Source organism: Solanum verrucosum, unplaced genomic scaffold (assembly GCF_900185275.1).
Source record: "Solanum verrucosum unplaced genomic scaffold, falcon-dt-bn FXZP01000064.1, whole genome shotgun sequence".
In the NCBI taxonomy this organism is placed as follows: domain Eukaryota; kingdom Viridiplantae; phylum Streptophyta; class Magnoliopsida; order Solanales; family Solanaceae; genus Solanum; species Solanum verrucosum.
This window is the reverse complement of record NW_026020144.1, coordinates 2020437-2046956: the sequence shown is the minus strand read 5'-3', so window position 1 is coordinate 2046956 and position 26520 is coordinate 2020437. Positions and strand designations below refer to the sequence as shown.

Sequence of the window (26520 nt, the reverse complement as noted above, 5' to 3'; positions counted from 1 at the left end):
TTGTTGGAATTGCTGTTGTTGTTGTTATATGGTTCATCCATTAGTTGAGCTGTTAGAGCATTTAATTTGAATGCAGTGAAGTGTCTTATTTTCGATTGGCATTATTGCTTCAACTATTAGAATGTAATGAGCCTAATAGAGCTGAATGGATACAAAAAAATTGCATAAACTTAAAAACAGTTTGGATCACGTGTAGTTCATTGATCATAGCTCACGTTCAATAGTTTCAAAAGGCTGTCTTTCACCTGATAAACTGAACGAAACTTGTCCGTTTTGCACAATCTTGGTGTAATGTTATTCATGTGATAGGAAAGGCTGATTGTTTCGGGGTTTCAGCCGTCCCTTGAGTCCTTGACAAAGTAAAGGTGAAATAAAGGCTGTTATAGATTTGGTGTCTTGTCTTCTGTTTGGTTGCATTAGCCAAGCGTTCTAATTAGTTGTACTGGTGCTGTGGTGCACTTCCATTCTTGCAGTTTACTGTGTAAAATGCTTTTTGAGAATTGTATATCAAGCTGGCTGGTTTCTTTTCATACTAAAAAAGGGAAGTGCCAGTTTAAAGCAAGTCGCGTAGGTTCTTAAGAAAGATTTTTTGTTTTGTAAAGCGAACTCTGCATTCAACTTATTAATTTATGTCTTTGTTCCTTTACCCTACTCTAGCCTTTTTGAGGATTGCATATCAAACTCTCCTTTCCTGTTGGTCTACTCTCGATAAGAGTATGAATCTTGTAACATTATGTCTTTATTCGTTTCCCCTGTCTTTTACATTATACGAAGCTTTCTGATATCTGGTTCCTCTGCTGCTACCAATCTATTAATCAAGAATTCTTAGCATTGCCACTATCAGGTGTCTTTGTGAGTACACACAAATGTACAATAGAAGATTATTTTTGAAGGAGTTTGGGATTGATTATTGTCCAGAAGCATGAGTTTTCAGTTGATTATTTGATGTTTTTGCCAGTTTTCTACTTCATACACTAAGCCAAAATAAAACCATTCAGGCATGTATATGTTCTCATTTGACAGGGACCTCTTATTTTCACACTGAACTTATAAGATGATTTATCTAGACTGATCATGGTAAAGTGGTTATTCTGCTACACTGATTATCTGGTTTTCCTGAAGACTTATTTCAATGGCTCTCAAATATGTTTAAAATGGATTAACATTTGCTGATATGGCTTTGGAGTAATTTCTGGATTCAACAATAGGCTCCAATCTATGTTGCTTAGACTCTTCAAAAAAAAAATACAACAATAATTTTGGAGAGTCCGAGCAACATAGGGTCCAATTATTGAAACTGGGAATGCTGAGCTCCAGATCAGCATTCTCCTGATTCCTATGCCATAACGCCAATGACCAAATGTCATAGCTTCTCCATGAATGTTTGGTTCTTTTCTATCTAGCTTCTGTCTTGACATATCTATCTGATCTCTGGGGCATCTACTGGTGTGTTTAACTTCTGGTCTTGGGTTTTTTCCTTTTAAAATTTCTAGTTCTTGCAAGTCACCTAAGTAGCTAGAAAGTCTCGTAATCAAGGGTATGAACTTGTTGTCAATGAAGTAGTGGAGAGACATGGAGTCTCAAGTTCATATTCCAGTTCCCATTTGTCCAAGCTTTGATAGGGAGAGCTACACCGTACATGTGCTGGTGAGAGATAGCAGGTATCTAGTGAAATTAGTTGAGGTGAGTGCAAATTGGTTTGGATACTACCGTCATAAAAATAATAAGTAAGTGGTAGGGAATATAATGTTACCACTTGCGTGACGTGAATTATCAAATAACATTTTGTTCTCTTTTATTCCCAATTGCCTTTTTATTTCTAAGCAACTTTAAGGAAGTGAAATACAAGTTTCCAAGTACTACGTACATACAAAGGTCAAAACTTATTCACAAAGTATATATGATTGTTTCCACATTTTTAGCCCATCAAACTGAAATTCCTACAAGTACCCAAATTCAACTTTTACGTTCATATTTTAATCAGGTATTAGCTTTATCCTCATTTTATGTCAAAAAAAAAATAAGTCAGTCTACATTGGAAACACTAAGCAATTTACTTAATACCGACTACTTTGTTGTCAGCCATAATTGCGCGTTATAATTTGGAAGCGCAGAGGAACAACGAAGTTGGGGAAAAATTGAGTGCAGCCGTGGATTCTTTTCCAAGACTTCAAGAAATTTCTATCGAAATCTCGAGAGGACATGTTAAAGATTTTAATACATTTTAAAACATGTCATTTATGTGATGAGAATATTTTTATTACTCAATACGTAAAATTGAAAGGGATGCAAAATGGACTTTTATCATGTCTTGATTCTCCTTTGTGGAATTTCTGAACTACATGTTGCCAAAGTAGAAGAACTATTCAATTGGTTGAGTTCACTTTTAACTTTTTAGGTTTTTTCAAACGAATATATATTACTTATTAAATTGATAATGATCAATTTTTACTCTCAGTCCATTTGAAGATATAGCACCTTGGACCACGATTACACTGTTAGAAAATCGTTCAAGATAATCTTGTAAGTGGAGTGTGGAAATCGGATATGATAAACCGTTGTTTCTATTTTTATAAGCTAGATAAAACTGTTTTTGATCATAAATTCTCAAATCAAAATAAAGATATCCGACTCGGGATTTTTAAGAAAATATGATTGTGTTACTGTGTCAGAAGAAGGATAGCTATACTGATTCGGTATACTCTAAAAACACCCTCGATACAATATTGACGATCTCACAAAAATAAAATTTCACATAAAATAGCAAATTAAAAAAAAATATAACTGAAGCAACATAAAGTAACACACGTTAAAGAGTATACAAAAATAATGTGTACCTAAATAATACTATTAGAAGGAGAAGAGGTGAGGTGGGGTCTAGCCCCTACCTGTCCCATATAATTAACCCTCCATCCTAATTTTTGTCCTTTAAATCTTTTTATTTAAGGTCATATTTTTAGTCTGCTTAAGTTATATCATGTTCTGTCTAATTATCTTTTTCAATTCTTTTTCGACCTATTTCTACATCTTCTAACTCTTGCTACACTAAACGTCTCTCACTTTTTTACTGGTGTATCCTCACATCTCATCTTCACATGTCCGAACTATCTCAACCTTGTTTCCCTCATCTTGCCCCATATAATTTTTTCTAATCGTAACTTTCCTACTATGTGCACAATCCATCCAAACATCTTCATCTCCGCTATCTTTATCTTCTGAATATAAATGTTCTTGACTAACCAACACTCTACGCCATATAATAATGTTAATTTAACCACCATTTTTTTGGACAAACCTTTAAGCCTATTATATATTTTTTTAAATATACCACAATTACCAGTAAATTATAAGTCTTCGTCCTGATATTAATTAATTACAGTAGATTTTTTCTATTTCAAACAATTGGTTGAGTTCCCTTTTATCGTTTTTTTAAAAAAAAAAATTTCCTCATTTGGTTAGAAATTGGAATTATTGGGTCGGTGAGGTGGGGTCTCATCACAAATAATGGCTGATAAAATTAAGTTTTAATTTGTTGCTTCTGTTTCGACAAAATTAAGTTTTAAGGGTATGTCTGTCATTTTCTATTCTCCTTTTCTTCTCTCTTAGACACGTGTGTTTTCTCATTCTGAAAAATTGCATTTCACTTCATTGTTACCACCTCCGTCTCTCTGTCTTTCTCTCAATTCCATTCCATTTCATTCTCATTAATTACTCAATTTATAATATTGTATTTTATAAAGTATATATATATATTACAAAAATGTTACGTATTTTATTGTTGTCCCTTCTATTTTAATTTATTTGTATTACTTTTTTTAAAATTTATAGTATACTCAAACATTACGTTTAAGATACTATAAATTATTATAATTAACAACTTAAAATATATTATTACAAATTTGAAAATTACATAACATACACTATAAATTACAATAATTAAAGACTTAAAATATTTTTAAAAAAAATAGAAAAAATTTAGTTGACTTTTAAAATTTTTGGGAAGCAGATGTTCGCTTGCTTCCCTAGCAAATTTCTTAATTTTATGCTGAAATAATATTGTACTTTCTCTTTGAAGGACACAAAAATCAGTTCACAAGTTGCTTTTTTTCTTTTATTTTAGCCGAAAAGTGGAGCTATTTTCCATGAATGTGGGGCCCTTGTATCTCTCTATTTCACTTCTTTCCAATTCCACTATTTCCCAAATGCCTCTTAATATATGGACCCCACTTGAGCAATTTTCATTTCCATTCTCTTTTGTGCCTCATGACTAGTTCTTCAAATTTGTTCACTTTGTTTATTTCGTGGAAAATTAACTTTTTGTAATTTAATTGCTCAATTTTTTATATTTTAGTTACAAAATATATTAGAGGTACAATTTTTATTAAAAAATTAAAATTTTGAAAAAGATTTAATTGAGTCTTGAAATTTTATCAGTGTCACATGAATATAAATAAATGGAATAACATATATTATTAAAAATGACATAAAAATATTATAAATCGCAATAATTAGCCATTGAAAATATTTTGATTTGCTCTCTAATTTCATATGTCCCATTTACATTGAAATAGAAGAAGAAGTATCATATATTATTTGAAAATGAAGTGAATTTCTATACATGTGTCTCATAATAAATCATAAATATTTATGCTGCTATAAATTATTTGATTAAACATTGAAAAAGAGTTAAATTGATAAAGTAAGAAATCTAAAAGAATTACAAATTTTTTTGACGTAAAATACTATAAATCATGACTTAAAATATTTCAAAATCATATAAGAAAATTGAACCTGACTAGAGATAAGTTGCAGGGAAATGACTCAAGGATTTCATTGGTTTTGTGCTTGACTTTTGTTTTCCTTTCGTGTTTATGATTAGTGGTAATTATAATGTGATTTCTTCTAAGTTAAATATACCAAAAAGTAAAGATTCCATGAGAAGCTTCTATTTCCATACCCATACAAAAAGTTGTGCTTAGTAGTACTTTGTTTGTTCTTATTGACTAGCTGAAGCTAATAATTCTCTTTCACTCCTAACAAAGAAAAACCAATTGACTATTTCTTTGTGTTCAAAATATATAGGTGAATGAAAACAACATAATAAAATCGGACAGATAATTTCTTTCATGCTTTTGTCAATTGGATTTTCCTGAATTTAAATAGATTATCTCCAAAGTGATGTGTTATTTTCTGTGCAATTTGAGCTTTTAGATGCATTTCCACTTCAAACTCTCTCTTATTAGTAATGACCATATCGGTCGAATTGTGTTAATGTTCACTCCTTTAATTTATTTTCAGGTAAGTTTCAACCTGAAAGAACCCACTTTTGTTCAGAAATTCCAGAATTCAAAAGTTATATCTCTATTTTGATCTTTTCTAGAAAGCTCCATGTAACATTCTGCAAAATATATGTAACATACTATAAAATGTGATAATGTTGATATTTATTTTAATTATGTTGCATATTTATAGGTTTTTCTTTATAATTATTTTTATCTCCGCAAAGACACGGGCACCCTTATCTAGTATATATACTACTTTTATATAAAAGGCTAGGGAAGCAGCTGTTTGTCGACATTCCTGCTTCCCTAGCTAGGGGCAATATAGTAATTTACTAAATGTTAACGTAAAATAGTGTTGTACTAAACTGCTTTGTTGTTGCACTTTCTTATTTAATGGACATAAAAGCCCACCCACATTTCCCTTCTTGTTTTACCTTAGCCGAAAAATGTGGGTCCCCTAACTGTCTTTTAACACATGGACCCACTTCAACTATTCTCGTTTCCTTCTTTTATTTGTTCCTCACAATTTCTCCTTAAATTTTTTTCACTTCGTTTCTTTTGTGGCAATTAACTTTTTAAAATTTAATTACTTCATTTATTTTTATTATAAAATATCTTAGAGGTACAAATTTTACAAAAATAAAATTAAAAAAGAAAGAAGATTTAATTGACTCTTAAAATTCTATTATTATCACATGAATTTGAACAGGTGTAATAATATATATTATTAAAAATTACGTAAGAGATATTATAAATCACAATAATTAACAATTGAAAATATTTGTAAACCACATAAGAAATTTGGTTCACTAATTGGATAGAAGAAGTCACCTATATTATTTGAAAATGACGTTAAAAGTTCTAGAATTCACAAATTAACAACCCAAAATATTTACAATTATTAATGTTAATTGGAACATGAGTAACATATATTATTCAAAAATTACGTAAAAAATACTAAAAATCACATCAAATTAATAACTTTAAATATTTTTTTACAAAAAAACATATAAAATATTGGTTGATTTTTCAAAATTTGAAAAAAGGAATTACATATATTGTGTCCATGATTAGGATAAAAAAAAAAAATATATTGGGCCATGCCGGTACTTCCTTAGTGCCGAACAATAAAACCCTTCCATCTTTCCCTCTACTAATAGAGTAGTTAATACATATGGGGGGGCCCTTTAAAATACATTACTTTATTTGTTACTACATTTTCACAGACAAAAAAAATTGTGTTTAGAGTGAAAAAAATATCGAATATTGAAAAATTATGTCTTTTTACGTAAATAATACTATAAATCACAATAATTAATAATTTAAATATTAAAAAATTATATAAAAAAATTCAATTGACTCTCAAAATTCTATTGATACCACATAAAATGAGTTAGACGATAAATATATATTGTTTGTAAATGACGTAAAAAATATTATAAATTACCTTAGTTAAAAAAAAATTAAAAAAATAAAATACATAAAAAAAATCAACTGACTCTAAAAAAATCTATCAATGCCGCATAAATTGAGACATGAAAAGTAACATATATATTATTTGAATACTATGTTAAAAAAATACTATAAATTACAATAATTTACAACTGAATATATGTAAAAGACATACTTCTAAAAAAGGTGGTTAATTTTAAAATTCTATATATGTCACATAAATTAAAACAAAGAAAGCACAATAAATTATTTTTAAAATTATGTAAAATAATACTAACAACTTAATTTTAAAATTATGTAAAAAAGTACAAATAACTTAAAATATTTTTAAAATCATACAAAATTTTAGATAACTTTTCAAGTTTCATAATATGACATAAATTAAAATAAAAAAATAATATATATTGGACCCCGTGCTGACACGGGGCTTGTATCTAGTCAATTAAGAACTGAAAATTGACAAAACCATAGGCCTTAGCCTTGTTTAAAGTCAATAAAATGGGACTGCCAAAAATTGGTGAAAATCTATAATATCAATTCCATAAAATCGTGTTGTCAAATTAAACAAGTCCAATGATTAGAGTAACATGGCACTTGCTAAATAAATCTTTTACCTGCTTCGTCCATTATTCGTTTGGAATATAACCAATTCACTTTTCACTATCAAGTATACACACAATTATATTCGAATAACTTTTTCTTCAACCAGAAAAAAGTGGGGGGAGAAAAACGTAGTATATGAAAATGTTCAACATACTACGTACTCTTCCTTAGCCAGCAAGAATTCAGAAAAAAAAAAAATTACGAAATATTTACGTATATTCTATCCTCCTCAAATCGTCAGAAGTAAGAATATACTACTACATATGTTATTGTAGCTGGCTATCTATCGTTAAAAAATAAGGCATGCAAATAGTAATAGTAGATGCAATACATATTTCTAAATTCAGTTAACCCTAACATTTTTAGACATAAAACATATATATTATAAATGATAAATCCTAAAGATAATTTTTTTTTAAAAATAAATAGTAAATAAATATTAAACCTTGTTAAAATTAAATTTTGAACTCGATGGATCGCCTCTGATTGAGTGGTACATTACTTGTTGATTGAGCTACTCACTAATGATGTGTCTGAAAACAACTTTATCGACATCCTTATTATCTAATGATTAATATTTCTTTCTATTCGAATAATTTGCGTGACATTGATTGACTTGGTAGAGTTTAAGTAAAAAAGAATTTTTAAAATTTACGATCTAAAATTAATATTACGTAGTTATTTGTGTGGCTATTAAATATTAATCATCTCATCAAGAATAAAAGAGAAAATTTAATTTTAATTCTTTCTAATTATTGAAAGATGACATTCTTTCGGAAATGAAATTAAAAAAAAAAGTGTACCACATAAATTGAGACAGTTTGAGTACTCCTCTATTTTTATATCTTTCAACCTAGCAATATGGCTTAATAATTTTCTTATTTATTCACTAGCTTTAACAAATGTTTGACATTGACCCACAATCTACTTCTTGATTCACTTTTAAGTACTTTTTCTCGTAGTCATCATAACATAAATATACAAAGATTAATTAAATTGAAACCAATTAGAGATGGGAGTTTCTTGTCAATTTAATTTGTATATTTTCAAACTTGTGATGCCATTTCCTAGTACAAGTTCAATCAAACTCAATTGGCCATTTTCGAAATAATCCTTTTAATATTGCAAACATATTGCGTAAAAAGGAAATCAAACTAACCCTTTAACACATGAAATAATTATGACGGTTAACTTTTGTTGCTAAAAAAACAAAAATCGATGTTAGTTTTATTTTGCGATAATTTATACTGGTTCTTTTAATAGCTATTTAATATTTAGTAACACATTAGCAACAAATTTCATTTTTGGATAATTATGAGAAATTTAAGCATAAATTGAGGGATAAGATTGAGTCCACTAGAGTTGTCAAGGAGAAGGAAAAAGGGTAAATAAAGAAAAAAGTAAAGTGGGAAACGAAATGATTACAAGAAGCAATGATTGATTAATAAAAACACCAAAAAGGGTTAGGGATAAAAAAGGGTTAATAGTTGCAATCTGTTAAATGTTGGCCAAAATTAATCCCTAGAGATATATTAATCAACTTTTTCATCTATAGTAGGACATTTCTCTTTTAAACAATTAGTGAAGGCCATCCTTTCGAGGCAATAAACTATATTTACTCTCCTTCAATTTATACGATACATTTTTCTAATCTATTTTTAAGAAAATAATTTTAAAACAACTTAGTCAAAATTCTCGTTTTATCATTTGATTAAATAATTTATAAGTCACACGTACGAATAATCATAAAGTGTTTTAAATCACAAATTTTAATAATTTTTTTTTCACTTTTTTTACTTTTGTGAGTAACATAAATTGAGACGGACATGATAATGATACTAATTTATTTCTTTTAACTAAATTCAAGGGTGTAAACAATTTTTTATTTTTTTTACAAACTTCACCTAATTCTCAATCAGTCTCTTATCATTACTGCCGAAAGGCTTGACCCAAGTTGCTCTAAGTGCCGCTCATTTCTTAGCATTTTGAGATATTGTTAGCTTAAAATCAGGATTATGACCCCAACCTTTTGCTTTTCTTAAAAAAGCAATATTTTTGTATTTAGTAATTGAATTGAATAAACTAATTCGAATTCATGTTGGGTGAGTGGTAAGACTTATTTAACGCAGAAAAAATGCTTACTAATATGTTTTTTCTTTCGTATTAAAAGTTGAAATTTAAAACTTCTAATTAAGAATAAAGAATAAATAGAGGTGTTCTATCCATCCGATTTCCATCACCACCCCTTTTTTTCCAATCATTTGCTTTTCAAGTATTTTATAGTATTGTAGGACGAAATTATTATATCGAAACACTCATTATTATTATTATTATTATTTCATGAAAAATATAAGACTTTATTAGTCGTACTTTTTAAAAAAAATAATAAAAAAGTTTAGAGGTAGGGAAAAGGAAAATGGAGAGGGAATTATAAAGTGGAGAATTGAATACTCACTAACAAAGTGAGAGTTCAGATAGCCAACTGAGCTACGGAAATTCCATTATTATTAGTCATGTTAAACAACAATAGTTTGCATTATTTTCATTTTCTTAGAAGATCAGGATAACAATCCCAAGAGATCCACAAGCGACTTTCAAAGCCGCCTAGACCTATATGCTATATATACTACTATTTGTTTCTAAAATATTATTCTAGAAAATACTCTTCAAACCATATGTTTATCTCTGTATATCATTGTAAATCAAATTAGCTTTAGAATAGGCTTCGTGCAAGTTACTGACATTGTATAGGAAATGATAAAGAAACATCATGAGAACTTGATAGCAAGAAAAATATATACATTAAGTTCGAATTGGTGTAATATTAATTTTAATGATGTGATGTTTTTTGGGATAGGTTCAAAGAGAGTAATATCACATTATTTAAGAGCATTTAAAAAATATTTTAACCCAATAATTAATATCAGAGTCAATATTTAGAGTGACATACAATTCATATGCAAACAAGTTGATCAAGTGATGGGTCATAGTTACTAATGTCTAATGGGCCATGTAGAACTTAATACGATGAAGAAATATTGGATGTGTGAAAAAGTTTCACGTTGATTGATTTAGTCTAAAGAAGATAATTATCTCATCATATACGTTAAGAGTATTTTTGAATTATTTTAGCTCAACAATTTGATACCTACATGCGTTCTAATTAATTAAATGCAATCACATATTGCTCTTGATCATTATAATTCTAAAGCAAATATCAAAAACAGTACTAGTTGGTGAAAGGAATCACATTAAGCTTGGCTGAGATTGTTCTTTTGGTACCTAAAAGAAGAATATCCCATTTAAGGCTTACTTACTTTTAAACACTTTCACATACTAGTAACAACAAAAAGTAGTTGTTTATGCTAAAGTTCAATAATCCTATCCATGAAAACCCTTTTTTCTTTCTTAAGAAAAGATTAAAGGTCGACCAAAGAGAGTAGTGTAAAAAAGGTTTTTACACACGCTCCAAAATCTACATTTGCTCATGAGCAAACTCCCACTTTATAAATTAGTTAAAAGGGGGGGAGAACTGTTCAAGCCTTATAAGCAACCCAAGGTTCTGATCATCCCAGTCTAATGAGACTCATTCTCATAAACCCCCCACCCCACCCCACACTCTGATTTGAATATTCTTTTATTTGAAATTTCATTGTACGATTCAAACGTGACATTCAAAAACCATAAGTATATTCATAACTCGCTCCCCAACATAGTCATAGAAGTTCTGGTATCATGTCAAATTACGTTGGGGCCTAACTCACCCCACGCCCCGGTCCAAATATTCTTTTATCTAGAATTTCACTGTACGATTCAAACGTGACATTCAAGAACCATGAGCATATTTCCCACACTATCATAGACTCATAGAAGTGCTGATATCATGTCAAATTAGGTTGGGCCTAACTCACATATTAAAATCTAATTCAAAAAGAGAAAAAATGCTCAAACAGTCTCGTATTTTCGTCTTTCATCAATATGAGATTCATTTCATTCATCTCAAATGAATAATTTCAGCAGAAAGACAAAAGAAAAGATCATGTGGAAAAGCAAAACAAGATGGTGACAAATTTATATTCTTTGAAAATTCAACAGGAATCGCGTGCAGCCCCACCCTCTTTCTACTTTTTCCTAAAGTTAAATATAGTGGGATTTATTACTATTACAACTCTTCTCTAACTTTTATCAACTGCTTTGCTCCTCTTTTAATAATACAGAATTAGCCTTTTCTCACTATTATAAAAAAAATGAATTTTGAAATATGTGGAAGTTATTGATTGTAAAATACCAATTTGCAAAAAGGAAATTATTGGTTCAAGTTAACTTTTTTCTTTTGTTATTAACAATTACTCATTATACGACTTACATTCATTTGTAGTATAATAATTTAACTTTTAAATATTTAACACATAAATTTTTATCGTTCATATTAAATCACTAGTTTTAAAAGTTTTTTTTTTTTCTTAACTTTCGTGCCGAGTCAAACTATCTCACGTAAAATGGAATGGAAGGAGTATATGACAAAATGTAATTTTCATAGCTCAAATAATTTGCGAAAAATCATAAATATCATAAGCTCAACTTAAATTCACTACCTTAACAGGAAAGTTGCGTTTCGTCAAGAAAAACACTACCAAAAAAATATATATATAATTAGTCACGAGTTTCATCGACTAATTTAAGGTTTTTCCAAAAGGCAGACCTACTCACTCCCAAGTACGTCTCAATCATCAAATTTCAAAATCTGTATAAGTTAAATCGAGCTAGACTGAATCGATCCATATTAGTAGCGTATAGTTGGAATAATTAAACTCCGTCAAACACACTAAGAAGGAGTGAATTTGTGGTTATGTCAGGTAGTTTTTGGTACAGTGAAAAATGGAGCAGGCAGTCACGCGATACCAAAATCTATAATTGCTGCAGAAATTAAACTTATAAAAACCAAAAAAAATAAGTGTACGAATCGCACGTGATTAGAGTTGTTATGAAATTTAGGCAAAGAGATAGCCACACGAGCTTTTAGTCTTGTCGTCTCTGTCCTTTTTTTATTTATTTCGAATAATTGATCCGTTTTAATTTGTTTATTTTATTTTAAAAAGTAAAAGAACTTATATGCCAAATATATTAAAATATTTTTTAATATCATGGTTTAAACATGTCACGTTAGAAATTAAATTTGCAAAACAAAATGAAATATTTTTTTTGAAATAGAATTAAAAAAATAAGATAAATAAATTGAACGGAGAAAATTAGAATTTTTTTCTTTTTCTCCTTCTTTTCAACTATAAATCATGAGTAACCCATGCACCACGTTCACGTTCTTTGGGATTAAAGTTTACGTTTGGATCAACAACAATACAACATATCAATATCTCCATCACATTTACAAATAGTACTTCCTACTTTTTTATCATCACTTTCCCATAGTTCATTTTACTTTACCATGTAATTTCGAGCAGACACGGAGCAAATATTTTGAATTAATGAGTTTTAAAATAACAATAATAATATATTTAACGTAATTTTATAAAATAAAATATGAAAAGAATAAAGTAAATGTGAACTTTACGCCTTATCTCAAAAGTCGGAGGTAGAGAGATTGTTTCTCTTTCTCATATGCCTTTGGTTCAAGGAAACCCAATTCAAAGCGGAAAACAAAATAAAAAGATGAAAAAAATGTGAGTTCTCAATTTTAGAATACACAATAAAAAAAAAAAAAAAGAGTTCTTGATAAATAAATTACACATTATTTGGATTTTTGAACACTTACAAAAAATAGAGTTCCTCCTGATTTCGATTTACAGTAATTCTTTTAAAAAAAATAATAAAAACTTCGTTAAAACGAAAACTCTTAATTATACATTCAAATAAAGCAAAAAAAATCTTCGAGTTTCATGTATAATGGAAAGTTGTTTACCCCAAAAGATTTTATGTACCAAAATATTCGAAATATTAGCTAGAACAAGAGGAGAATTGTACCAATTTCAAAATGTTTAGTACTTTATTCTTATGACTTGGTCCATTGAGACAAGCACATGGTCAAAATATCAAGTTATATTCCATTTTTCATTTCTTTTATTTGGTGTAAACAAAATATTAGACTCAATTTATGGAGTATCCAAACGATTGATCAAAAAAGAATTTCCCTCCCTCAAATTATTCAGTGTATAAAATGTTTCGCGTATACATAAAACTTATAGATAATTTATTTTAATACTATGACTTAAATGTAAAGATAATTTTATCATTACTCGTTCATGAAATCTTAACATAAGAGAAAAGAACAACACCAATGAGGGAGAAACCTAGCAAAAAATAGAATCTTTTGGGGGGACCATGTCAAATTTAATCAATTTTTTCATCTTAATCTACAAACAAAACTAATTACAATTCCCACCACCGGTATCCCTGTTTATTACAAAATTTAAATAATTCACTCATTATTGCCATAACAAATTTCAACATTTTTTTTAAAAAATAATAATATTATTTTAAAAAATTAGACCCTACGGGCTACGCCTATATAATGAGGCGCCTTCCCTACACATCTGATCCATCCATCGAGTCCTCATTCGCCATACCAAATTTAAACTTGAATTCACATATTCTGAAGAAGAAACCGTCAACTATTTTCTCCGGCGAACTGTGTGTTTTTTCCGGTGGTGTATCACTGTGTGTTTCTATGTACATGAATTCTGAATCTACTTCCTTATGCATATTTTTGCATTCGTATCAAATCTTCTTCGATTTTCTATTCAAGTTCCTTTCCTTGTTTTCAATTTTCCCTCCCAATTCTCCAGGAAAATCTGATTTTCCTTTCCGTACAAACATTCGTTATCCTTTTTCTGAACCTCCGCCTCCTTCAGAAAACGACTGTAACCGCTCGCTGGAAGCCTAGAGGATTTTCCGTAGAATTGTGACTGTTCGATTTTTAAATCTAAGCGGTTAAAAAATGGATAACGAAGTGTTTGATAGTGTGAAATTTGAGAAAGAGAAGGCAATTTCTAGGTATAATCGGTTTCAGAATATGATGAAGATGCTACAAATTTTTGAAGTGATTGTGGCGGTTGTTTTGATTTTCTGGTCCTGGTATCGTATTCCGGCGGCTGTGAAATTATCTGGCGAATTTTTGGTTCAGATTTCTGGTTATTTGTTTAAACCTCACGTCGTTTTTTTCATCGGCAATGCGATTATTGTTGCAATAGTCGTGCTCCGCCGCCAAACTGACGCCGGAAGCAACAATTCTGTTACTGATGATATTGATAGCGATGAAATTCCTTACAGCGAAGATCAACGATCGATAATTTCTGCTTCCTACTGCAGCAGCGATGTGCTGGATTTATCCTCTACTTCACTGCCGGAGACACCGGTCTCAACAATGGAAGATAAGCAGATCGTTTCATCGGAGTATAAGGTTCCGGAGATACAATGCAACGATATGGCCACAGCAATTGATACAGCAACAAAGCAAATACAGAAGTTCAAAAGGACTCAATCTGAGAAATTGAAGCGACAAATTACGGCAAATCCACGGCGAGAGCTCCGGCGTTCAGAAACTGAAATGCGCAGGATAGTTGTCCGTCCTGGCGATAAACAATCAACAGTGCCAGTAGAGGCAGTTGACACACTGAGCAACGAAGACTTCCGGCTTACAATTGAAGCGTTCATAAAGAAGAACCAAACCTTCTTCGAAAAACAGAGGTTAGCCGAATCAGAACCAGAAAAATATGAACGAATCGGTATCAAAGCCTTCTGAAAACTGTTACATTTTGTTGGATCATAAGGAATAAAAATCTATGGAGTAATAGTTTCTACTACAATATCGCAAAGGTGAATGAGTATTAGTGTTAATTACCTATGAATGTACAGAGCTACTCTGCCTATTCCCTGTTTTTCTGGAATTAGGAAGCCATGTTTGCTTAACTGTAGTACTGTACCTGTTCTTCACTTTTCTACTACAATAAACTTTTGGTTATTAAGAGCATTTGATCGCAAAGTTTTTAGTTTCTCATTATGATATTTGTTTCACAGTTTTATCGCGGAACGTCTATCAGAAATATCTTTCTAGCTACAAATTAGGGATAAGGTCTTTTTGCATTCTACTCTCTCGGATATTACTTGTGGATCACACTGAGTATATTATCGTTGTAGCGGTGGATGAAGACAACTCAACAAACATTGGGGCCACTTTTGGTTATTTTTGAAGAAATGTGTTTTAAATAAATTTGGTCCTCTTTTAATAAATTTCATTTATTCATTAATGCTCTTTGTTGGAAAGAATTGTGCTCATTTAATTTTAATTTGAACTTCTACTTGAGTGGGAGGAGAAGATTTTAGAGGAAGAGAAAAGGAAAGATGTGAACATTTCTAGTTTACATTTTGTTATCAAGAGTTTCATTTTTGGATTATAAAGAGATGAATAGTCGCAAAATTTTTGTTTATGAGCTAGTTTTTATGGTTGACTGATTGAGTTAAAGCTAAATATTCGTACTTTACCATTGCCAAGTCATTACATATTATACTTTTTTTTAAAAAAGAAATTATGATTAATTATTTTGTTATACCTTGTGCTAAGTTGAGGAAATTTTGCATGTATTTCCTTTGCCGGTGCATTATGTGTCTTGAATCTTGAGATAGATTCATGGAATGTTCACTTAAGCTGTTTTGTGATGTATTATAACTTAATTTAATGAGAAAAGTATATATATATATTAGGAGGTCAAGTGTTCTCAAACTATGGTTTTTAATTTTTTGTGAATTGCTTAGAATGGTTAGAAATTCTCTTTAGTATTATGCCGGAGAAAATTATCTAAATGGTTCTTATTGTAGGGGGCGGACTATTTTAATCCTTCATATATATCATATACTTAAAATGGTTTTTAATGTATAAAAAACACGATTATCTTAGTTCTTTATAATCAAAATAGTATTGAATGTATGAAAAAAAAGGTGATCATTTTAATCCTTCATATATATCACGTAATCAAAATATAACAATAACAACATAGCCAATATAAACTCACATATAAATACTGATAGAGTGTTTGTTTCTAAATGTCTCACAACTCAATATATAAAAAGAGATTATCAAAAGAGTAATGATGCCAAATAAAAAAAATCAGTTAAAGTTTAATCTGCCTCTCATGTTAGCAAAGTAAAACATATTTCTTTGTATGTCAATCAAATATGACAAGATTGGAAGCTTATTATTCCAAGGAAAAAGGAGATAAAAAAATCTTAATCATATGTTTCCTCACTTGTTACTCTTTTACATTTAGTGACAATTTGTAATGATGGATTATAGTATCAAATTAGATATTTTAATGCAAAAGTGAGTAGAAATTAAGCACAATATACCTAAATCAGTGGCTTTCAACAACCCACCATACATTATTCCAACCTCCAAAGTAAGAAGTAATTATAGCCTTCAAAAAGCAAGTAATCTCCTATTGGAAAAAGTATAGCTTTTTCTCTACTTTAGGATTATTTTGTTACTAATAATTTGAACAATTAGTGACATTGTCTCTGTAAGAAACTCCGGATCATCATAATTACATTAGCCATATAGCCATAGGAGGTAACATTAGTGGAAAATTTATTCTCTTTTTGACATTTTTGCCTCATGAAATGACTTTTAAGATCAAGCACCCTAACGTGTCTTTGCCCTATCTAATTAGATTTCAAGAATCGTTTGGTACGCGAATTAAATTATTATGATCATAAGTCTGAGATCATAATTACTTGATGGGATAAAATGAAATATCTCAAGATTAAGCTTGAAATAAAATTTATGTTATATTTGATTGACGGAATAAATTTTATTCAAGATATTGATAGATTAATTAATTAATTATAATTGTAGTCCCTCAGTTATTCGTAGGATTTTGTATTGGTTATTGTGATATTTGATTAAGCAGGTATAATTTAACTGAATTATGTACTTTGAATCCTTTTGCTCGTAAATATTCACAATTTTTCCAATATTTTTTTTTAGTTATTTCATCACTTAATTACACATTTATTCAAAATAAGTTAAATTTACGTCATTTGAAGAAGATAAGATTTCGTAATAAGTTTAAAATATTCTAAGAATTTAAGTTAGATTTTTTTGAAATATATTTAAGTGCCACCAAAGTTCTATTTTATTTTCTCCCATGTTTAATTAACAAATAAATAAATTTATACTGCGGAAAATCTAGGAGGTATACGATGTATTTAATGGTCACAATCAATAGTTTATAGTTCACATCATGAAGATATTTTAAAAAACCTAAGGCTATTTTGTATTTATTTTCTAAAGTCATAAAATATTAGTATTATTTTTAAAATGTAGAAACTCGTGCTTTGTACTTTCTTCCTAATTTCCTCACTAAAAACTATACTACAATTTTGGTTTATTACTATTAATTATTGTTCTTTTTTGGTGCACTGAATTAATAATTAGAATAAGCAAAGCAAAGAAAGAATTATAGTTTGCTAGTGGAAAAAATAATTAAAAAAAAAGTTGCAGGTTTATTTAATTTGTATTATTGCAAATATTGGGGCTTAACCACAATACAGCGGCTTACTCTTATCCACTCTTGTTGGAAGCTTTGCAACATATATAAATATTTAAGAAAAAAAAGCATCTTGGTTCTTATTTTTAGTTTTCCTCTTCTTTTTAGGAAGAAACAAAGGAAGCTAATTAATTCTTATTAGTATTAATATATTTTCTTTCTTTCTTTCTTTAATTTTTTTTTAAGGAAATAAGAATTCTTGGCAATTTATAAAATGAATAGAAGAAAATGACATTTTAATATCTGTAGTAAAAATGACATAAAACTAAAAAAAAAATAGTAAGTAGCCTACAAATCAATTCTCCCAAAAGTTTTCACGCGGTGAGATTGTAGATATCCACCGCAGTCTCACAAATAGGATATGAATAAAGAATACATAAACCTTGCTCAATATTATGAAGATAAATAAATTGTTTCTAGACTACTCTCGACTAAGGTAGACTTGTGATTAGAGAGAAGTAAAAACAAAAAAAGGAATATTTTTCATGACATTTTGTTATACTATTTTAATTAGTAGTAAACACAGCGACTCTAAATTGAAAAAAAAAAACATAATACGTTCTTATCTATAATGTCTCGATCAATAATTATGCAAATTAAATTATCTAAGGGACATGTAACATGGGAAAACAAATTTTGTCCGTACATTTCCTCAAATATTATTTCGATTTGAATTCAAGTTATGATGGAATTAATTATAATAGGATAAATTAAAATGAAATTAGTTATGATGGATTATTTTTTAGGAAAAATTACTTAAATACACAACACTTCTTTACCTATTCTCAATATTTCCCTACTCTTTTACTAAAATACAAAAATCCCTTATTTTCCCCCAATTCAACTTAACCGGATACTTTATTAGTTTAAGTATCCGCCCGTTATTAATTAAAGTATCCGCGCTGCTATATTATGCATCCGCCCGTTAACTAAGTATCCGTGCTGCTAACAACTTAATAATTTAAGTATCCGCCCGTTATTAATTAAAGTATCAGCGCTGTTATATTATGCATCCGCCCGTTAATTAAGTATCTGTGCTACTAACAACTTAATAATTTAAGTATCCGTCCGTTATTAATTAAAGTATCCGCGCTGCTATATTAAGTATCCACACTGCTATATTATGTATCCGAAAAACACTAAAAAAAGGGATTTTTGGTAATTAATGAAAGAATAGGGAAAGAAAGTAATTTCTATCTTATACTATGTCATTTGCCTAATTTTTACTATTTTTTATTGAGTGGTTGGTTTGTTGTAATCAAAATAATAAATTTTAAGAACAATTTATTTGTTTACAAAAATTCCCTTCATGGATGTAAAAAGTGATGTAACAAAAGGGTTGAAAGAGGCATTTTTGTCATTTATCTATTTTATCCAGGGATAAGTTATTTCGGGATTACTATACCACCCAAGGGGAGGGATAACTTGTCCCAAAACTAATTATTAATCCCGAGATAAGTTATTCTGAACTTGTCAATTAAACAATAAATTAAATGATACTATAGTTTAATCCCATTACTATTTGATATTATCGCAAAACGATTAAGGGTCATAATTGTTTAACACAAAACTTCAAAATGTTTCATATATACTTTATAATATAATAATCATGTGATTATTATCAAAGTTGTTGACTTTATCCACTGATTTAATTATCTTTCTTGTTTTCTCTCTTTTTTTTTCTAGTGGATTAGTAGATTTTTGTTTTTATTGATCTTAATATGCGTGCGACTTATTTTGGTTTGTTTTCCATTCAAATAATTATTGTTGCTAGCTAGCTAACACTCATCATTTTTGTTTCAATAAATTTTAAAGATTTTTGTCCATCATGAACTATATATATACAGCTTTCTTTGCTCATATATACAATTTATTCCACAAATTTTCTTTACATTTTATTCAAGGGATAAGGTATCGCTCCTCCATTTGAATATAATTCTTAGGAAAAAAAATGTTAATTCTTATACGTAATTAAGAAAAAAGTATTATCATGTTGTAACTCATCTAGTTCAAAACAAGGTTATTTCATAATTAAATTTTTGAGATTATAATTTCAGTCGTAATCTCACTTTTTATATATGAAATAGATTATTCTAAGATTTCGATATTAGATTTATATTAGTTTTAGCTATTATCATAACCTAACCAGGGGCGGAGCCACCTTGTACTGAGGGGTTCATCCGAACCCTCTTCGACGAAAAATTATATTAATTATACATGGTTAAAATATTTTTTTATGTATATATAGTAGACGTCGAACCCCCTTCGGCTACTTCATGTGTCTACTTCTACAGATTTGAACCCCCTTATTGAAAATTCTGACCCTGCCACTGAACCTAATGATGGATAAATATAATCTCAAATTTATTATAGTGCTTAATGTTGAGTTTAGCAAGGTGTGAATGAGAAATAAAAAGAGAAAATGGAAAGTGGAAGAACCAATGAAAGTGGGGGAACCAATTTTGGAGGGAAAATGAAAAGTCATCATTGCAAAAATGCAAATGAAAGGTCATTTTTACCATATTGGTAGAAGAAAGGAAATTGTTGTCCTTATATTAGGAAACACTTCCTTTAGTTCTTAAAGGGTTAAGAAGAAGGTGCCCCCTCGCGCCGTCGTCCTCGCTCGCTCGGCCTCGGCCTCAGCTTCGGCTTCAGATTTGGATTTGGATTTGGAAAATGATGTGATTGATTGATAATACAATCTTGTTAAATCATTTCCATTCTCTTATAAATTAATTCAGAATGTTAATTAAATAACATAATTAATTTGGTGCAACTGAATTTATTTGAAATTCATGTGTAACGGTAATCCTTCCGAAAAGTCGTTACTTTTCCCAAAGGACACAATGTTCTGGAAAAAACGAGTCTGAACAGATTTTTCTGAACAGACACGTTCCTTGCTGCAAATGGCTATAAATAAGAGGTCCTTTTCGTTTTTTCAAACACTGAAATTTTTCCTCTCTGCATACATTTTCTTACATAAATAAAATTGTCGATCGACTGAGTCTGTGTGTGCTCTTGTTGCTGTTCTTGCGTTCGCTGAAGTTATTGAAGTTTGAGGTACCGCTACTTCTTTAACAGGTTAATCCGTTTTATCTTGGGAGAAATTAATCTGCAACCTCAGGTACAGTGAGGGGATTAAATTTCTTAAGGAAACACAGTGATTTCTATGGACTCGGATTAAAAATCATTCTGTCAATTTCATCTTTTTTCTGCTTTTGTATTTTTGACTAACCTGAATACAGGAGATAACACTTAATATTTCGATCCCGACAAACAAACGACCCCTTAATGACCTAAGTCATGGGGGCAAAAAAGAGTCTGAGGCTCTATATTTGGGCTTACTCAATTTGATTCACAACCCCTAAAACAAATTTCATAAAATTAAATTGAATGTATTTAGAAAATAAATAATTGGATATGTTCAGAGGTGGAGCTAGATGGGGGTTCGTGGTTCGTAGATTATGTATTTTTATTAGAAAATTAAATAAATATATATGTATTAACTTGTGAACACGGTTAAGTGACTGTGAAATGCTAGAATTTTGGGTTCGAACCCCCGTTAATCCAAATCACCCTCTCTTTTAGAGCCTTCAAACTATTAATCCTGGCTTCGCCTCTGCATATGTTATAATAATCATTTCTTATTTACAGATTAGATTATTTTTAAAAAATAATATTATTTATGTAGGCCAAAAAAGAAAAGAAGAAAAAAACTGCCGACACTTGAAAGGGTCAATAAAGAAAATTAGCACTCTATAAAATAATGTACACTATATGAACATTTAATTAATTAAGGATAATATTTTGGAAATGTCACTGTCTATTAACATAAAATAAATATTTCCCTTTATTTTGGTTTGTTATTTCATTTCACTAAACTGCTAGCTGGCTACAATCGTCGTTTTTAATGTTTGGCCCATAAAACAAATCTAACACAACCTTTGATTACATCATTTTTTTAAATTTTTTTTTGTTGCTTCTTTCAATATTTTTATGAAAAGAAAGTATCTTATATAAACAAAAATAAAATAAGAAGACATTAGATTATAGCGTATCTAATCTAATGTTACACACACAAAAAAGTATCTAATCTAAAGTGCCAATATTGAAGAAAAAAATGGATAAAATTATCATGGGTTATGGTATGTGTTGGTTTAGACTTTAAAATCTAATAATATATCTTCGGTGAAATTTCATAGGTGAATTTGAGAGAATAGAGTATTCACAGAATTGATCCCTATTTCATGGAGTTGGAGATCAGATATTTCCAAAAGACCCTAGCTCGGCTCAACTAAAGGACGGTTGAGGATCCCCCTAACCTATATAAGATGTTTTATGTTTAAATCTCGAGAATTTTTTTAAAATAATATTGGGAGCGTGTTTCCAAAATGAGCCATGCAATATACGTTAGCTAATTTAGATTTTATCGAGATTCGAGACATGTACTAGACATTAAGATGAAAAAGCAAAGTTTATATAAAAAATGAAAAGTGCTAATTTTAGGAGGTTAGTCAACATCATGACTATAATATAATGGGAAGTTTAGTATATGTTGCTACCTAAATTGCAACAAAAGTTCATAATTAGAAATAAAATACCGTCCCCACTTTTGTTTCCACCTGCTTAGTCTTGGTACTTTTCAATTTTCAATTATGAAATTAATTACTTTGTTTAATTAGGTTGAACGTATAATTTAATGCAGTGTGTTTGATGACCATGCTTTAGTTTTTTTTTTTTGTTCAATTTCGTTCTTTGAGAGATTAATTAATCAATTAATCAGTGTTCGTGTTTAATTATGTGATTCTTTAATTGATTAAGACCATATCTCTTGATAGTTTAAAACCCTAAAACGTTTATAACTCATGTTCCCTCTCTAATGATTCAATAAATATGTTTATTTAAATTTTATATCGATGATGTTCAAAATAAAAAATATATTGTACAAATAAATATGATGATTTAAATTAGACTATTGTGAGATCAAAAATCATAACTCTACGCGAAAATAATGGTTAACAACATTCTTGAGGAAACAATCAAACATTAATCCTGTCGTCTTAATTTATATTATATGACATTGAATTATGTTGGAATTTATATAAAAAAAATAAGAACTTTGAAATTAATAATTTAAATACATCTTTTATTTATATATCTATAAATCCTCTCAAAAATAAAAATTTAAAAATCAAATATTTTTTAAATATAAAAAAAGCAATAATTTTTTTTACAACAAATTAAACCAGATGCATATAATTTAAAGTTGAAAGAGTGAAAAGTATTAGGATTAGCTCCTCACAACGTTTTAAACCTAATTAAAAGAACCACTTAAATTGACGAACAACCTAATTGCTGAGAAAAATAAAAAGATGCTTCTATTTTTTAATAAGTGGAATATATTCCTTTTATTATTAGAGGCACTTCATGTACCATATTGTACAAAGTCGTTGGTTTAAAAATTGCCACACATACATATATGAGAGTATGTGAAAGGGACATAAACTAGTTATATCATATTAATTACTTAGCATCAAAGGAAAGAATTAAGTGATGGTGGTTCCATCAAATAAAAAGTAAAAATGATTCCCATATGTGAAAACCTAACTCAATTATTATGGATATAAATTCGAATTCAATTTCATGATTTATAATTGTGAAAAAGGTAGAAATTAGGCTAGTCATTTATATTCTCCAAATGCATTCCAAAAAAAATAGACTTCTGATTTTACTTAAAAACATGTTACATAGTAAGTAGTTGATCATCGTTTAAAAAAACATAAAAAATATATCTAAAATTTAAATTCGAGATGCATGCAACTACATTCATTTATGAATCTGTAGATCATATTGAGCATCGTATACCTTAAAGAGACAATTTTAACTTTAAAACAACACAAACTTGAAAGAAGATAATTTTCTTACACCAATAAATAAAAAAGATGAAATTTATTATCAAAATGGATATAAAATGGACCATATGGTTATATTGGATATGTTGATTGCTGGATTGCTCAATTATAGCATGTAATGATTGAACCAATTATATGGTTTAATCCCATTCTGGTATGTTGGTGGTTTTAAAGGGCATTGGCTCGATCTGTCAATGAGTTAGTAGGTCCCAAATTAATTTTAAATCAAACAACACCAATGATGAATACAATTACAATTAATGGAGTAAACATTCTTTAACCGTCTAACGAAAAATATTAGATCCCTATGTTATACAATAATAACTATGTCTCACTCTCAAATAAGTTAGGTCGATTACGTTATGTTGTACGAAAATATTGTGCGTGCAAAAGAGAATACTACTTATTACTAAAATTTATTAAATTAGTCAAAATAAATTGTAGTGTCGTTTGTCCAATTGCCTTTAGATGAGGGCTTATCTGTAAACAAGTTGTTGTCTGTGCATGAATGCACTATATATAGCAATATATTTATTTATATATCCTAAAAATGATAGAAAAAAATATATTATTTTGTCTGTGTGAGGACATGGCTAAACAAGAACAGGTCATTTGTCATCTTCATAACATCAGTACTTGAGGCTCATTATTGGCAAATGAGTCCTTAATTTCTGGTCATTCTTGTTCTACACAGTTTTACTTGTGAGTTGTGACTTGGGCTTTTGCAAATTGCACTTTTGCTAGAATTTGGACATTAGTAGATTATAATATCGTGAACTGAATTTGCTCGATTTAGCTTAGACCTTGATGTTGCGAATCATGCATGTACAAGGAGGACAAAACTATGGAAACAACCACATTATGCATTATTACGAATTAAACGATAAATTTAATTGGCATAATACATAAATGTACCCTTTAACTTCACCTCATTTTATATTTATCCGTTCAACTTTTGATCTGCACAAGTAGACACTCAAACTTGTATAAAGCTGAATAAGTAGACACATGAGTCCTATTTGGCATAAAACACGTAGGACACCACGTAGGATGCAAATTGCCATGTAGGATGCCACGTAGGATGTGTGTGTCTATTTGTACAATTTTATACAAGTTTGAGTGTCTGCTTGTGCACACCCAAAGTTGAAGGACGTAAATGTGAAATGAGGCCAAGTTAAAGGGCATATTTATATATTATGCCAATTTAATTAGTCTATGTGGTACTAGTTGTCAATGGATTTTGTGATAGAATGTCACTGAAAAAAAGAAGTTCAATATGAATGAGAGTATGTGAGCCTTTCCAAACAATATAAAACCAAAATTACTTAATGACTTGACACAAATTTTAACAAACACAAGGTTATAATTATAGTAATTTGTATGACTACGTTCAAAGATATTTTTTTTTAATATTATACAGCAGCCTAACAAATTAAAGCCATCACAAAAAATAAGAGTACTAATCTCTTGGTTTTGTTTTACAAATATGTAGTGTATATTCAACGTATATCACTATATAATAGGTGTATAAGCAGACACTAATGTTTGCATTAAGACAAACCCGTCTATATCACACCATTGGCCCTTGGGGTGCAGTCCTTGCCTGGACCCTGAGTGAATGCAATATGTTTTGTGCACCAAAATTTAAACATTTAGACGTGTGAAAATTCATTTAACTAGATGACTGAAAACTAAATATATTAAGAATCCTATCAGTTAGGCATGTGATTGACAAACTCTAATCTCAGTAAATAAAAGGCTATCTACTTCTCCATTTAGCAAAGGCTATATGTAGCTCTATCTTAATTAATTAAGTAGTATAGTAATTAAGATTTATTTAACCCTAATAAATTATAATCTCAACTGATCATCTATATATATGGGGGTGCTTCTAAATATAGGTTGAAATGATTCCAAAACCCCTTACATAAATATAATTGCATGAATTTGTTGAACCAATTATAGGTTTAGCTTGCATCATTACATTAAATCTTTTTGTATGATACTCCCACCGTCTCAAAATAATTGTCACTTCAACAAAAAAAAAGTTATCCCAAAATAAGTGTTACCTTAGAAATAATTAAAAACAAAATTAGTATGTTTTTTCAACTATAACTTTATACTATACTTCATATCTTCTTAATAGTGTTCAATTTTCAAGAGACATTTATTGATTTATTTATGAATATAGTTTTTGCTAAAATAACACTTATTTTGATACGAATATAGATTAGTTTATATATATTACATCCTATAAAAAGATGTCAATTGCCTTGTGATGTTAAGGTTAGAGGAAGCCAAATACAAAAATTCATGGATGCCAGCAGCTTTCCTTGTAGTTTTCTTTGATGTCACACATTTGAGTTGGAACTTGGAATTGGGAAATAGTTGATTAAAAGGGAACTTGCCCACTAGTACAATAGTACATAGTTCATTTCCTGTTCAATATTCGACTGAGCTCCGATTAATTCTGAATTTACGCATTGTAAGACCTATTCTTCTAGTAAACAAGAAAAAAATCGAAATATAGAAGCATAGGATAGAATAATTACTAAGCTGGGGTAAAAATGTTTTTAACTTAAAAATTTATAAGCAATATAACAGCTATATACAATTCATCTAAATAAACAAAAAACAAAAAACAAATCTACATCTATCCATATGATGAAATATTGGTAAATAATATATACCTAAATAATTGCAATACGGTGAATA

General features: G+C 29.3%; 1 protein-coding gene across 1 annotated transcript; it reads left to right on the top strand.

Moving 5' to 3' along the window:
- Positions 1–13898: 13898 nt before the first annotated feature.
- Positions 13899–15316, top strand: LOC125827853 (uncharacterized). Its single transcript, XM_049507199.1, has one exon. It carries the CDS (start codon positions 14290–14292, stop codon positions 15091–15093), a length of 804 nt encoding a protein of 267 aa, XP_049363156.1. The 5' UTR covers positions 13899–14289; the 3' UTR covers positions 15094–15316.
- Positions 15317–26520: the final 11204 nt, after the last annotated feature.